This window comes from Enoplosus armatus, chromosome 20 (genome assembly GCF_043641665.1).
Source record: "Enoplosus armatus isolate fEnoArm2 chromosome 20, fEnoArm2.hap1, whole genome shotgun sequence".
Taxonomy (NCBI): Eukaryota; Metazoa; Chordata; class Actinopteri; order Centrarchiformes; family Enoplosidae; genus Enoplosus; species Enoplosus armatus.
In genome coordinates this window covers 16875518-16891678 of record NC_092199.1, presented here as the reverse complement: position 1 = coordinate 16891678, position 16161 = coordinate 16875518, and the positions used below count along the sequence as shown (strand labels likewise).

At 47.0% G+C, this 16161-nt stretch overlaps 1 protein-coding gene across 1 annotated transcript; it reads left to right on the top strand.

Moving 5' to 3' along the window:
• The first annotated feature begins 2396 nt into the window (after positions 1 to 2396).
• gsg1l2b (gsg1-like 2b) lies at positions 2397 to 15315 on the top strand. Its single transcript, XM_070927158.1, has 5 exons — positions 2397 to 2697; positions 3782 to 3829; positions 6026 to 6178; positions 13816 to 13927; positions 15015 to 15315. The coding sequence occupies exons 1-5, from the start codon at positions 2397 to 2399 to the stop codon at positions 15313 to 15315; spliced, it is 915 nt and encodes a 304-aa protein (XP_070783259.1).
• Positions 15316 to 16161: the final 846 nt, after the last annotated feature.

Below are 16161 nucleotides of genomic sequence, written 5' to 3'. Positions count from 1 at the left end.
CTGATAGAGGGCGCTGTCACCTTCACGTAAACACGTCAGCTGAACTGAATCAACTGCCACTGTCCTTTTGCCACTGACGCGTCTCCCGTGTTTGGATGTAGGGCGCAGATGAGAATTTAAATGTACACAAATAAATCACGTGTATGAATCGAGTGCTGATAATGTTGGAAAGGAGAAACGGAGGACTTTGACCTCCCCACCGCTCTTTCCTCTTACAGCATCCTCATCACCTGAGTGGATATCTCCAATATTTATCTCTCTGCCCCCCTCCCTCCCCTCCCCCACCCCCGCAAGGTTGTCCGGCCGTCCTTGGGAGTCTTTCTTCTGCGGCCTTGGGGCAGAAAATGATACTCCAGTCGGAGTTGAGTCCTCCCTCCTCTACAGTACCGCCATAGATCAACCTGAAGGTCACGAAGAGCGGGACACTTCTCAGCCTGCCTCACATCGAGATAGCAGGCCTGAGGATGCAGGATCAAACCGTGTGTGTGTGTGTGTGTGTGTGTGTGTGTGTGTGTGTGTGTGTCACATCCGTGCACCGTGGACGCTGCGACGCACTATTGATTACCTCTGGTGCCTCATGGGAGTGATGGGAGGCAGAGGCAGCGCGAACATCTCTGATATTAATTATGATTCCGGTTTGACGCTGGGAAGAATGTCAAGGGGTGGGGGGGGGGGTTTGAAATTGAACGGCCGTATTGTATCGCTTCTGGGGTTACAGCAGCATGAAACTGCTGCACTGATACCATATGTGTGTGTGTGGGTGTGTGGGTGTGGGTGTGTGTGTGTGTTTAAGGGGGCGGTGTAGGTCAGAAGAAAGTGGGAGGGCGAGGAGGAAAGAATGATGACTTTTAATCTCCCGGGACAAACGTTTGCAGTTCCTCGACAGCCTCCTTCTAACACACACACCCACACACACACACACACACACACACACACACACACACACACACAAGCCATTTTCCTCACTGGTATTCATATCTACAGCATGTAGTCAGAGGAAATCACTGATGGACGTCACAATGTGCTGAACATCCTCAGACAGCCGTACACACACGCTCACACGAGCAGGATTTTAAAGATCAAACCCTGTCCCAAATATTACTGAGCTCAGGTTTGACGCTTTCACCCCCCTCCATGGATTCCTCTGAGCCTCCGTCAGCGATCGAAAGCTGTCCGGCCCACTCTGACCCCCCCCACACACCGGCAGAGCTATTCCTCTGGCGGCCGCTCCACGGAAGTGGTAGCTGTCTGTTTGCCGAGTGATAAACTTTTGCTGTCAGGTGCAATTTCCTTTCACTGGGGAGGAGCGGGGGTGTCTGCTGGAGGCCCCAGATGCTCTGGCCCCCTAAAAAAACAAAACAGAGCCGTGCATTTATTATGCAGGGGGCCGCTTCGCTGTATGGGTTCTCACGTCCACGCGTCCAAACGTGCACTCCGGATCCTTCATCTTCAAAAAGATGAGGTTCATCCTCAGCCACCTCTGTCTCTTAGAAACACGACTCATTTGCAACAGCGGATATGTTGTGAGAGCTGCACGATGCTGCCGGAATTACAGTTTTTATTTTATTTGTTTGTCAGCATAATGAGAAAACATTTTTAATGAATGTATTTGTTGTTCAAAGGCGTTTTTTTTTCTTTCTATAATTTGTTTTCCCTCCACAATATCCACTCTTCTAATACAATATAGCGGCAGCTGAAGCGTGAGTTGTGTCCCTGGGGTTATGTTTGGGCACCAGCAAAACACTCGGTTATGGCTCCAAACGTGAACCTCAGTCTCCGGCGTCACAGTTTTTATTGGCTGTTTAACAACAACAGAAACACTCCACCAGTGGGTTGCAGCCTGTTTTTCTTTCTTTTGTTTTGTTTTTCAAAATAAGAGTCATTAATTGCCTCGACGCAGGCGCATTCTGCTTTGCCCCGCATGGGTGGCACCAGCGACAGAAGTTAGTTATAAAGACAATTATCATCATTTGCGGGGGGGGGGGGGGTGTTGTGTGGCGGAGAGGAGGAGGACCACATTGGCTCCGCCGCTCATCTCCTCCTCGGTGACATGAGGCTGAGAAGAGGCGCGTGTGTGTGTGTGTGTGTGAGAGAGAGAGAGGGGGGGTGTATCAGGTGGGTGGGGGTGAGGGGGGGACGCAGTCTACAAAATGAGAGAGTCAGCTGCAGCGGAGGAGCAGATGTGAGCGACACACAGCAGGGGCCGGGCGATAATTAGCCGCGGATATATTAACGGGAATAACCGGATTATGAGGATTTGAGGAGGAGGAGAAGGAGGAGAAGTCGGCAGAAATCCGGTGTCACACGAGGCGGCTGGGGGGAGGGGGGGGAAGGGGCTGGGTCGGGGGGGGGGCAGGATTAAGTTAGGCACCTCCGCACTCCTCCGAGTCGCCGCCATGGGAATAGACCGGCGGCGGAGAGCGTCGCTGGCCCTCACCCTGAACTTCCTCGCGCTGTTCCTGGCCGTGTCGGCTCTCACCACGAGCTACTGGTGCGAGGGCACGCGCAAAGTGGTGAAGCCGTTCTGCACCGGCCCGGTCACCACCAAGCAGTCGTTCTGCATCAGGTTCAACAGCTCCAACATCAACGACACGCGGCTGGTGCAGTACATCTGGGAGACCGGCGAGGACAAGTACCTGATGAGGAAGTTCCACACCGGCATCTGGTTCTCCTGCGAGCAGAACATTAACATGACCGGTGAGGGGGGGGGGGGGGGGGGTTTTCCTTTCTTTCTTTCTTTCTTTGTTGGTTTTTTAAAGGTAAGGGAACCGGGTTGGTGTTGGGACCGGTGTTGCGCGCGCGGGCTGTGCGCACGGGGAGGTGCGTCACGGAGAGGCACGTCTATCCAGCGGGTTTACCCAGAAAAAAATAAGGCAAAGTCATGCTTCTAGTACCATTTTCCATATAAAAAAAATCAGGTAAACCCCCCCCCCCCCCCCCCCCCCCCCCCTCAGCTTTTTGTGGTCATTCAAAGGATATTAGAAGCAGGACTGTCATGGCACGGTTTTAGTGGACAGAACATGAGGATGTAAAGGTCCAGAAAATAGTCAGTTTCCAAGTTCAAATTGCTTTGTTTTGTCTAAACAACCCCCCCCCCCCAACCCCCCCCAAGCTGTTCAGTTCAAACTCATTTTCACATTTCAGAGCTTGTTCTGGCTTGTTTGGGCTCGAATGGATCAAAGTAGTTGATTAACTTCCTCCCAGTCGATCCTTGCAGCTGTATTTTTAATGTCATGCCACTTCAGCACTGATGTTTGACTCTCTGAGCTACAGCGCTTACTGCTGTGCTGTTTAAGCCCTTTGTTGGGCTCGTTTGTGGGTCAGTTCCAGATAAGCCAGCTGAGAGCACCCCCCCCCCACTGTGGATCTAGGAATGTGTGGCTACGGTATCTGCGTCTCCAGAACCGCCATACCAAGCGTTTTGGTCCTGCTGGCAGTGAAATCCCACAGATTTATTTATTTATTTATTTATTTTGGCCAGCACGCTGCTACAAGCTTGATTTGAGGCGGGAGATTTTTTTATTTCTTATGACATGCTTGAAGAGGAAAGTGGCAGAGCGTGTTATTGCACAAACACAGGAAGGAAATCCCCTTCACAGATGGGATCAAGTGGTGATTTGTTTTTGGGGTTGTTTTTTTTTTGGTTGTTGTTGTTTTTTTTGTTTACATCTCAGCTTTGTCTTTTTCCACACAAAGTGAAACAGGCCACCTGTGATTGTTCATCTCCATGTTATCAGCATGTTGCAGAAGACTGAAGTGTCTGATTCGCAATCTTTTCCAGGTGAAATCTGCAGAAGCTTCCTTTATGTTGCACCTTCGAATGAAAGAGGTAAGAACACGTGCATTGCATCTAATGATATTGTCACTTGCAGTGCGTACAGCTCATGCACCCTCGTCCATTTCTTAATCCAGCAACCATGCCCATCTCACTGCCGCAAAAAGCAACATGGAATGATCGCTAATAAAATCCGTGGGTTTTAGAGTCATGAGGGGCGGAGAAGAAAACCTTTTTATTTTTTGGAGGCCTGACATCTCTCAACTCGCAAAGGCTGTTTTCCGGTCGCTCTAAGTAAAGCTGCGTGGCGCTCTGTGGTGGCCAGTTTGACTGAAGTGGGCCTTTTTTTCTAGAAAAGGAATTTAAGGGTCTTCTATCGGTGTGACGGAACGCCGGCGACGGCCGTACCCAATCGGACGAGTCGTTCCTAACCTCCGAGAGCCGTGTGTTTGCTGTCTTTTTTTTATCTTTTTAAGCGTACGTTTACATTTGCGGCCACTTCGGTAGGCTTACTGCTGGTAATGGAAGTGTGACGGCCGCGCCGCGCCGAGGCATTCGCTTATGGCTTGAAACAAATAAATGCTCCCTTTTTCTACATCTGATGCCGTCAAGTCAACAGCGCTAGGCTACATCGTCCTAATTACTGTATTTTGGCAAAATCAGTTCCCTCAGGGACACGGCTGCACGTAACATGTCGCATCAACAATAAACCCAATGAGAAGACAAAAAAACAACAAGTATGTCCTATGTATGGCCAGTGCGCCTCTGTGCCACAGACCAAAATCTATGAACAAGCAGCGCAAGAGAAAGGTCAGGAGATCACCAGAGGCATTAGGATTCATCCTCTGAGGACCATGAATGTCTGCGCAACACGTCATGGCAATCCATCCAATAGTCGGGATATGTCAGTCTGGAACAAAGTGTTGGAGAGAGCGAGCCACCGGCCTACAGACCTAACCGAGACTATTGTCATCCCAAGAATCCCACCACTAGCAAGACTAGAACACCAGATGTGGATTAATCCACCGCTGAAAATAGTCCCCGGCATATGCAGTAACGTTTGCTAAAAACTACAGCGCCCAGCCATTTTAGGAATTTACTGAGCCTTTTTAAAAATATATGTCTGTGTATTTGTGAGCTGAGAGACGCAGGCAGGCTGGGGAAGTCAGATAATGTTTAGAGACGGACTAACAAACTGTGTTTTGGTCTTTTCATGGGATTTGTTGACAAACACCATCGTTACCCTTTAATCCCGCCCACAAACCTCCGATTGGCTCAGTTCTTTTCCCAACCGCGGGGGGAACAACTGTCGGTGAGCGCAACGCCAGACCCATGGAAATCGCTGTGTGTGTGTGTGTGTGGGGGGGGGGTCTGGGATGCTTGACTTCCCCTCAAAGAAAAACCAGACCCTGAAATAACGAGGACTTCAGACAGTGAAACGACAGCATTTAGAAAGTGAAGCGCTCAGCTGTTACCCAATCCCGTCCGCTCTACACTGGCGTGGGCATATCACCCTCTTGGCGCTGCAATTTCATCTGCATGCCGCTCTACCCCATGCTGGTATCACACGATGAAAATATCACAGCTATCAAAGCAAAACGAGAGGGAGAAACTCTTGCGAAATGCACTCAATTGCGGCCGGTTTTAAGGATTGAAATTTGATTAAAGAAATCTTTTTTAATGACGTGTGGGATTCAATGTAGAGCAGGTAAAAAAAAAAATCCTTTTTTTTAAACTAAAGGCTGTAACTCTATTCATAATTCATGCATGGGGTATTTTGGGTAACAGGCGTATTACTTTAGTCCACCTTGTGATTCATTAACCCGCACAATAACTACCTAATATATACGCGATTACACCACAGCTTACACTTACAGGGTTTTTAAATCCGTTGATATTTCGTCCTACCACGCGCGTCGACATGAGCTCAGGATGTTGTGCGTCTCCCGGTAGATCATATATCCTCTGTCTCTGACTGCGAAGGTTAATGATATGGGTGACGGGGTCAGTGGTCCACCTTTCAGCGGCTCCTTCTCCTTCTTTTCCCATCCCTGTCTCCTCCCTTCGCCCTTGCTTACCCATATTTTTTTCTCAATTCCCTGCCCCCTCTATCTCTCTCCTCTTTCCATTCCTATCACTACACCCCTTCCGTCATTCACTCGAGCGTGTGTTCACCCCCACCCCCACCCCCACGACATGAATGTCCTGCCTCTTTGCTATTCCTTTTGTCACAGCCGGTTCTCCCCACAGGAGTGCTGTGGCTGTGCATCATTGCGGAGTGCCTGTACATCCTCCTGCTGGCCACCGGAGGCATCCTCATGTCCATCGAGGTGTGTCACTTCGGCAACGTCATCGACGGCCTCAAGCTCAACGCCTTCGCCGCCATATTCACTGTGCTCTCAGGTGAGCGGCGCCGTGACGCCATGAGTTAAACGAATCGAATCAAAACGTCGGAATTAGTCAGGCTAATTAGCAACGCCCGAATTAGCAAGATAATCAGCCCCATCTCTGAATATCTGCTCCGTGTCGAGCTGAAATTTAGATTCTCCTCACTTTTTGTGTGACGAAATATGAACTTTAAGAGGATAAAACCGTTTTTTGTTGGGGGGGGGTGCTACTAACTGGAGAATGTCACAGCCCTGTATAGTCTAAGGATTCTGATCCACAATGTTTTTTCATTCAACACTGGGGAGAACTGATAGATGGTAATATTATGCTAAATTACACATATGTAATTTAAGTAATAGTAATAGCACTTGTTACTATTGCAATATTTATTGATCGAAACACGACCCCACTGACCCTAGAACCGCCCCCACCCTTATTGCGCCAATCAAATTAGCAGTTACATTGTCAGTAGGAAACAAAAACTCACGCCCCCTCTCCGGGGAACACTAATGTAGGGGGTGCCATCAGTATATATAATGTTTACATTTATTCTTTGTACAAAAAGAAAAAAAAAAAAAGAAATGTACAATTTTGACACGAGTCAAAAAGAAACACTGATTTTTTTTTTCTTTTAAAAAAACTGAGTCTTTAGTTCTGTCTCCATGCTGGCACTTGGCCAATCACATATCTAGGCCAGTGGCAGCCTCCCAGCCCCCGAGAAGACTTCCAGCCAGTTCGCAGTCTGCCCCCCGCTCTCGGCAGAGGACTTAGCAATGACCTTCTCTCTAATCCACTCTGTGGAAGTGATCCCGACCGCCGCACTCTGGGTAGGAGAATCAGCAGTGAAAGGCGCTCTGCTCTGCGGCACTGACTCGACAGGTCGGGGCTCAGGAAATGTCTAAAAGAGCCATAGGCTGACGAATTGTACCCCCCTGTACGCCCGGGGTCCACACTTTGAACATGCTCTTTGAAGAAGAACACATGCGCGGTATCTTTTTTTTTTATTAGAAACACCCCGGCAGTTCCACTGCCTTTTCACTCCACAGTAGCCTGAATTCTTGCATGCATGGAGTCAGTATCATGCTGGAAAGTGAACCAACCAGGCAGAGAGGAGCAATCATGTTTGGAGGCAAGAGTTTTGTTGTTGCACCATTGAAAAGTTATGGAGCACGATCCTCCTACAGCTTTCCTAAAAACTTCAATTTAAATGTGCCCTGTGGGGTTTTCTTGTAAACAAGCATTTAGTGTTACTCACCAAAACGCTTAACGTGTAGTCCTTGAGGCCTAGCAAATGTGCCGAGTGCATTTCCGACCTCGTTCCTCTTCCCGTGCCTTTGCTGGCGCATTGCAGCATATCCTCCGCCACCTGTTGGTCAGCGGAATCAGGAGTGCACAAGACAAACAAAACGGGGAGACACTCGCAGGGGACCGGCTCCATAGCGCCACTAGAGGCCTAAAACTCCACTGGGGAACCTTTTTAACAGTGAATCATCGCGAACACGTGTCCCTGAGCGCGCACAAAGGCGAAATCGAAAGCCAGCACCGCGTCTATAAAGGAAGGCCCCCTGATCAGCAAACAAAGATTAGATGGTCTTGTGTGCAACACGGGATATTTAAACCTTGCTGAGCCCGAGGCTGCATATTGATCAGCTTGGAGTCGGAGGGATAGGATTCTCCTAGTCTGAATAATGCTTTGATTTCAGAGCAAGTGCAGAGTCAACTAAGTGCCCCTTGATCTTGTTGGCATATGAAGCAATGAACAGGCTGTGGCCCTTAATGGTTAAATACCCTTCAAGCTTTGTGTTACTTGCTTGGTGCCTCATTAGCGTCATGCGACATTCATCTGTTCTTGTTGTACCCTTAACTGGACAAGACATTTCTACGCCTTTAACGTCAGGACACGATGGGGCAAATCAAATCCAGAGCAGTCGCCCAGAAACGAGTAAGAACCACGTCAGTCGATCCCACGCGCACCATCCTGCTGCAGCAAACGCTAACAAGTACGCTGCGTGTGTATTCGTCCGCAGCTGAAACTAGTCCCCAACAAATGCACTCTTTAGTCCTGTTCGATTACCATTTGGTAAAAGCTACAGTGCCCAGCAGTTTTAGGACATTGCTTAGCCTTTTTTTCAAAATTCATTATAAAAACAATTGTAGAAAAAAAACAACATTTTAATCATCCTATCAAGAGCCCATATACATTTATATTTACATCTGTAATGTCCCATTATTAGCTACGCTCCATGCTTGCCAGGTAATTAGTAAACACACAGCATGTTACATTATTGTAATACATATCATCTGCTCTTATGACCAACATTTTGAAAAGCCTGTTTTCCATCAACAATACCACTTATACAACCAATTTGTTGTCTGATGTCGCCGTGTCCTTTGGCAGGGACAGAAGGGCCGTCCATTTACCATGTGTCATTCAGCGGCTGATTCAGAGCCAGTCGGGGACAAGTCAGGAGCTAATTGTTCAGTATGCATATTCACAGGTAGCTATGTCTAATTATTAGACGGTGGCTCATTAACATATATCCATCAAGTAAGTCATCATAACCTTTAGTTATTGACTTGTTACATATCCCTCGATATGTAACATAGCCCATATCCCTCCCTTCCTTAATAGGTGGTGACAATTTTTGGAACTCTTTCAAGTTCCTTCTCCTCATCCCAACACGATAGGACAAGGAAAAATTGCCAGAAAATATTTGGGTTCAGGTGCATTTTACATCTGGCAGGGGCAGTCCGTAGGTTCGGGGAGGTGACGCCATCCGTCCAGTCGCGGCGTCCTCCTCGTTTTCATTTTTTGAGCTGACGGGAGTTGAACCCCGGCGCGCTCTCCCCGCCGCCGAAGCCTCTCAAACTCAAGCCTGAGTGAGCTGTGCTTTTCATGCCCTCGCCCTGGCATTCTAACTTTCAGTCGAACAGCTGAACTGAACTTGTCAAATCCCCCCCCCCGTCCCCGCCTGCATGCGTTATGTTTTATTTATACGTGACTCACTGTCTGGAGGAGTGAGCTGTTTGCGTAAACGGGGGAGGTGAACCCTGTTAAGTTCACGCTGAGTGTAGTTTTTATCTTTTTGATTTTTTTTCTTTTAGCATCTGTCCCAGCCTGTTGGCATTTGAGCTGCTTCCCCCGGCTTCTCACAAAGGGTTCAGTGGTCTTGTAAAATGTTTGATTTGAGGAAGGCATTAAAAAGTTGTTTCTGTTTTTAATGGGGTGAATAGATTGAGAGTGGGTTATGGTAATGAGGTCCAGGGGAACGATAGAAGGGACCAGACGAACCTTTTATTATAGCTGTCAATCATCTGGGGTATGATGAGAGAGTGTGTGAAGAGGTGGTGTGTGAGTGTATGGAAGAAAGACAAAAGAGATCCCACTTTTGTTGTTGAGAAGGAACTTCCAGTGTCGGTGATTAATTTTACAATCTCTGTTAAAAAAAAGTTTTGGGTTTTATTTATAGCCACCCAAGCTCTCCTGCATTTGCATGTTTTGCACTTTCGTAATAATGAATGACAATGAACTGGCTTGTGTTCCCTTAAAGATTCCGGCACACTGAGCAATTTCTGGCTGTCCCAGAACGAAGGTGACAGCCGAGAAGGGAAATGTGGTGGTTGGTGGCTGGTTGTCAAACCCAAAATGGTGGAACCAGATCGCGTTGCGACGCGTCCAAGCGGCGGCTGACTTTGGACTTTGGTGACAAAGGGCAGCCTGTGTCAACATTTCGGACAAAATGCTATGACCCATATCTACAAACCATCCAATCAGAATTACGACAGGAATTACACAGTGAAACGGACGTTGGAGCATCATCTTCGACCTCAACGACGAGGTCTCTCTATAAACAGATGTTTCATCAGATAAATTCAATGCAAAAATAAACCAAAATAAAATTAGGGATTCACAACATCATAAAATTGAAGACGTGACATTGAGTTATAGCTTTCATTGAGCCTTATGCACAACGTGTCCTCATAAAACAGGGGAAAAAAAGGAACAAGGTAGACGGGGACTTTTGTGGTATATTTATTCATAGATCATAAATTCCTCTCATGCATTAGTTGATTCACGCTGTCATTCGTTGTTAACCTTTGTGCCCTCTGCTGGCCGTTGGCGGGCATGGCAACGCTTCCTGATGACAATAAACCGCTCTCTGTCTCCAATGCAGCTGAGCAGCGTGCGGAGCGTCGCGCCTGTGGTGCTGCTGGGTGTCTTTATTAAGTGCTTTGGCACTAAAAATAAACGGCCCGGACTGACACTTATTGACTTCGCGGGGAAATAATCTGACCTTGCGCGAGCAGAACATGCATAATTTCCCCACGACACAGCATGCCAAGACGCAGGTCTCTCGATTTGTTCCACTCACGCTGACACAAAGCCGCCTCTGATCTGCATAGCAGTATGGTAATACTGCGCCGGGATATCTTCAGGAATAAACATGAGCGCTGATAGGGATTTGTTTAGGTGTTAGGTGCTGAATCTGGTGCGCGCTTGTTCAGTCCAGGGATTTGGGCTTATGTGGTAATCGGATTGGTAGGCTACACATGCTGATTTTATTTATTATTTTTTATTTTTTTATTCCTGCTCTATTTTATAGGCAATGAGAAGTCCAGTGTGAGGAGAGCCTCAGAGTGCCTGTGCTTGTAGATGGATGCGAGTAGAGAAAATCAGGGGGAAGCGCTGGGAAAGAAAGGACAATGAGCAAGTCCAAGATAAAGACGCACCGACAGAACCAGTTGCTGCGCTCTCGAACCAGCTCACCTGCTCCGCCGTTTCTGTCGAGCTCTGGATTTCTCCACGTGCAAAAACTGTGCAGTAACAGTGCCACTCTGTGTATATAGTTTGAAAGGTGGTGGTGGCATTTTTTCTTTTTCTTTTTTTTGCCTTTCCAAAAACCAAAGACAAAGAGCGAGAATTGTAAGGAGCGGGCTGAACGGCACGTTTCTTCTGCTCTAACATAAACTGCACACGTTAACTGGCTGACCAGGCTTGGCGTATGATTTAGAGTGATAAATCTGCCCCTGTTATCATTGTAGAGCTCTATATGCACCATGTGGGAGCATAGCAACAGCAGCTACACTGCATGGGGGGGGGGGGGTTCTGCCTCTCTCTTTGACTCTTTTTCTCTCCTCATCTCACAAACAAAACCACTCAGAGATCGAACGATGACCATATTTATCCCCCAGCCTCTCTCCCATTGCACCGGTTGATCCTGTTTTTGTCATAGGCAGGGGGCCCCGTGATGCATGTACAGTGCATCCGGAAAGTATTCACGGCGCTTCACTTTTTCCACATTTTGTTATGTTACACCCTTATTCCAAAATGGATTAAATTAATTTTTTTCCTCAAAATTCTACACACAACACCCCATAATGACAATGTGAAAAAAGTTTTTTTGAAATTTTTGCAAATTTATTAAAAATAAAAAACTAAGAAATCACATGTACATAAGTATTCACAGCCTTTGCCATGAAGCTCAAAATTGAGCTCAGGTGCATCCTGTTTCCACTGATCATCCTTGAGATGTTTCTGCAGCTTAATTGGAGTCCACCTGTGGTAAATTCAGTTGATTGGACATGATTTGGAAAGGCACACACCTGTCTATATAAGGTCCCACAGTTGACAGTGCATGTCAGAGCACAAACCAAGCATGAAGTCAAAGGAATTGTCTGTAGACCTCCGAGACAGGATTGTCTCGAGGCACAAATCTGGGGAAGGTTACAGAAAAATTTCTGCTGCTTTGAAGGTCCCAATGAGCACAGTGGCCTCCATCATCCGTAAGTGGAAGAAGTTCGGAACCACCAGGACTCTTCCTAGAGCTGGCCGGCCATCTAAACTGAGTAATCGGGGGAGAAGGGCCTTAGTCAGGGAGGTGACCAAGAACCCGATGGTCACTCTGTCAGAGCTCCAGAGTTCCTCTGTGGAGAGAGGAGAACCTTCCAGAAGGACAACCATCTCTGCAGCAATCCACCAATCAGGCCTGTATGGTAGAGTGGCCAGACGGAAGCCACTCCTTAGTAAAAGGCACATAGCAGCCCGCCTGGAGTTTGCCAAAAGGCACCTGAAGGACTCTCAGACCATGAGAAACAAAATTCTCTGGTCTGATGAGACAAAGATTGAACTCTTTGGTGTGAATGCCAGGCGTCACGTTTGGAGGAAACCAGGCACCGCTCATCACCAGGCCAATACCATCCCTACAGTGAAGCATGGTGGTGGCAGCATCATGCTGTGGGGATGTTTTTCAGCGGCAGGAACTGGGAGACTAGTCAGGATAGAGGGAAAGATGAATGCAGCAAAGTACAGAGACATCCTGGATGAAAACCTGCTCCAGAGCGCTCTTGACCTCAGACTGGGGCGACGGTTTATCTTTCAGCAGGACAACGACCCTAAGCACACAGCCAAGATATCAAAGGAGTGGCTTCAGGACAACTCTGTGAATGTCCTTGAGTGGCCCAGCCAGAGCCCAGACTTGAATCCGATTGAACATCTCTGGAGAGATCTGAAAATGGCTGTGCACCGACGCTTCCCATCCAACCTGATGGAGCTTGAGAGGTGCTGCAAAGAGGAATGGGTGAAACTGCCCAAAGATAGGTGTGCCAAGCTTGTGGCATCATATTCAAAAAGACTTGAGGCTGTAATTGCTGCCAAAGGTGCATCAACAAAGTATTGAGCAAAGGCTGTGAATACTTATGTACATGTGATTTCTCAGGTTTTTTATTTTTAATAAATTTGCAAAAATCTCAAATAAACTTTTTTCACGTTGTCATTATGGGGTGTTGTGTGTAGAATTTTGAGGAAAAAAATGAATTTAATCCATTTTGGTATAAGGCTGCAACATAACAAAATGTGGAAAAAGTGAAGCGCTGTGAATACTTTCCGGATGCACTGTAAGTAACCGGTCCACGTTGTTGTGCGCTGGCCGGAATCTGCTGCAAGATTTATTTACGCTCCTCAGTGTGTCCTGAACAACCAAAGAAAGAGCAATGACCTTCTTGTACAGTTCTAGTTCCAAGATGTAGACTCGCTGATACCAGCGGTAGGGCTCACTGCCAAGCCTCAGAATCAGCTGCGATGCCGAGCGTGCCTCGTGTTAACTTGGAATAAGCAGCGGTGGAAGACGCACGCAGGTAAACATATCAACTTAAAGAACCGCCAGCAGGTGTTTAAATGAAACAGGGAGCTAAGAGGGGAAAATGTGCCGAGGGGGCCCCAGCTACACGCTGCGTGTTTGTCAAGGCTTCACAAGCTAAGAAAAAAAAAAGAGGGAGTAAAAACTGTAATGTTTTCCTCTGAGATGTAGTGGAGTGAAATGGAACGTATAGCACTTGAGTAAATGTGCTTCGATGGTAATGGCGAGCAAAGGTGGCACAAAAGAGGAAAACTCATTTGAACACCTGTCAGAAAATAAAATAGGGGCTGGGCTCTGGTATATGGGAGGAAATGTGGTATGTGACCGATTTCATTCTGTAGTTGGTTCATTCAGAAGGCTGGTTTCCTGTGCAGCCTCTGCGGATACTCAGCCTGGCGTAATGTAACACTACCACCCAGTGGTGACCGAACAGAAGTGCAGCGGCCGGTCTCGGGGTTGGGAGGATGTGACTTTTCTCTCTCTCTCTCGTCTCTCGTCCCCTTCTCCGTCTGGCAGGTCTGCTGGGTATGGTGGCCCACATGATGTTCACCACAGCCTTCCAGCTGACTGTCAGCCTGGGCCCAGAGGACTGGAAACCTCAAACGTGGGACTACAGCTGGTCGTACATGTGAGTTCACCTGCAGCTTTGGACTGTCCGCACAAAACACGCACGTCTTTTGTTTTTCTTCTGTACTTTGCTTTTATAAGATGAGCTTTGCGACAAAAGCCTATTGACCGTTTCAGGACAGGTGGCTGGAGATTTTTAATAAAAAATAAATAAATGACTGTCAGAAAATAGTGAAGAATTACTTGTTTTGTCCAACCAACGGTCCAAAACCAAAAGAAAACTAAGTTCCAAATAATATAAAGCTACGGTATATTAAACTACACATACGCTACGAGGTCAAAAGTTGAATCTTAATCCAACGCCGTGGGCGTTAATCTGCTACTACAACAACCTCCACTCCTCTGAGAAGGCTTTTCCGCCAGACTTTGGAACCAGGCTCCGCGGATTTGATCCCATTTAGTGAGGTCCAGCACTGGCGTTGGCTGATGAGGCCTGGCTCGCAGTACGTGCTCCAGCTCACCCCTAAGGTGTTGGATGGGGTTGACTGTCAGGTCAATCGAGTTTTCTTCCACACTTGGAACTGGGAAAAGCATTCCTTTATGGACCTGGCTTTGCGCACGGGGAAGGACCAAACACAAACTGTTGGCACAACGTTGGAGGCACGCTGTTGATAATGAATTGGAACTGTGAAAAACGGCCAGTGCACACGTCTTATACGGCGCATATTTATTAGCAACTTTTATAAGTTTAATATATTTCTTTTTAGTTTTATTTTTTGTTTCCATCACACAATAATTATTACTCGACCGTGACAAAAATTATCTTGACAGCTTGTTACGCTGAAATGGAGTAATTGTTATGTCAAGATAATGAAATAATAAGACGGCCTGTTTTCAGTAAGTTATTATTTTGTGATTTCAAGAAAACCAGCTTGATGTGTGAAGGTCATAAAATAACTTCCATGAGAATTTCAAGTTTTAAGGAGTCTGCCTTTTTTCTTGTTTTTCATCCGTTAGTCCTGGAAGCAGTCTTTACTGTTATCTGGTCCATATTTTCAGCCAATTTGGAGGAAGCTCTATTACATCTTAATTAATACATAATCCAGGATATATTTTGTTGTGTTACTTATATTGTCTCTTTACTTTAGTCTGGCGTGGAGCTCCTTCACAGCGTGCATGGCGTCCTCAGTCACCACCATCAACCGCTACACCAAAACCATCCTGGAGTTCAAGCACAAGCGCAGGAACATTGAGAAGAACCTGAAGATCAAGCAGAAGCTGCTAGAGCTGGACTCTCCAGAGCAGGTGTGGGACATGTACATCAGCTCGGTGCCGAGCACTGCCGAGGAGCTGCTGGATCTGTCGTCCAATGGTCGTAAACTGTCCAACACCTCCATCTTCCTGGACCTGAACGACCTGCCCGACCCTCAGGAGGAGGAGTACTGCTAGAGGACCAGCGTGTAGCATTTTCACACATCAGCAGGTCATGGTCATGTTCAATGTGGTACACTAATATAATTGCTGTAGACAAAGTGAGACCGTGGTTGAGAGCTCTGGTGATTTGTTACTCGACATCAAGCTGAGTGGCACGTATAACATACTATAAAGGTAATGTGGCTAACGTATTAGCAAACAACTTCAACCTAGCTGATACGGAGGAACATTACCAGTAATTTGGTATGTTTGGTAAGTCATGTTTCTGGCCGCCTGAAAATATATTCACTTTACTTTTAGCTCTGATTTGGTCTGCTCTAACTTAATAACTGGGTGTTTCGCTCACTAGATGTTTCACAAGGTTCCCTAGCTAGTTGCTAACGTCGTCTGTCTGCTGTTTGGTGCTGGGTAGGTGGCGTACGGTGAGTTTAGCAGGGATTTCTGCTGGAAACAGCTGGTGGAAACGGGGATGATGCGAGAACCAAACAATAAAGTCAAGGGCCCTGAAACCAAAACAATGAGCTGAAAGATGCTAAAACATTGTGCAGAGCTGGATGGAACTATGGAGTCTGGTGATGATTCTCAGCGGGTTTGGTACTACTACCAGCAACACCTTTCACATTACACATAGTCATTTCAGCCGTCGTTGATGTGAAAATATGGATGAATGCTGGTTTGAAGTTTGAAATATATTTCCCATTTTGGCTTTCTTGCCTATGTGAAGAATGTTTCTTCTTCAGTGAAAATCAGGGGCGGAGCCACCATGAAGGACACTGAGGTTGTGTCCTCGGTATTTCAGGGGGATGGAGGCTTTTTGACAACTTGTCACTACATGTAACTTTAAATGTTGGAAATCAGGTG

Coding starts and splice junctions, on each gene's coding strand:
- gsg1l2b (XM_070927158.1), top strand. CDS start 2,397: ATGGGAATAGACCGGCGGCGGAGAGCGTCGCTGGCCCTCACCCTGAAC. Junction 2,698..3,781: donor GCAGAACATTAACATGACCG/GTGAGGGGGGGG, acceptor AATCTTTTCCAG/GTGAAATCTGCAGAAGCTTC. Junction 6,179..13,815: donor CATATTCACTGTGCTCTCAG/GTGAGCGGCGCC, acceptor TCCGTCTGGCAG/GTCTGCTGGGTATGGTGGCC.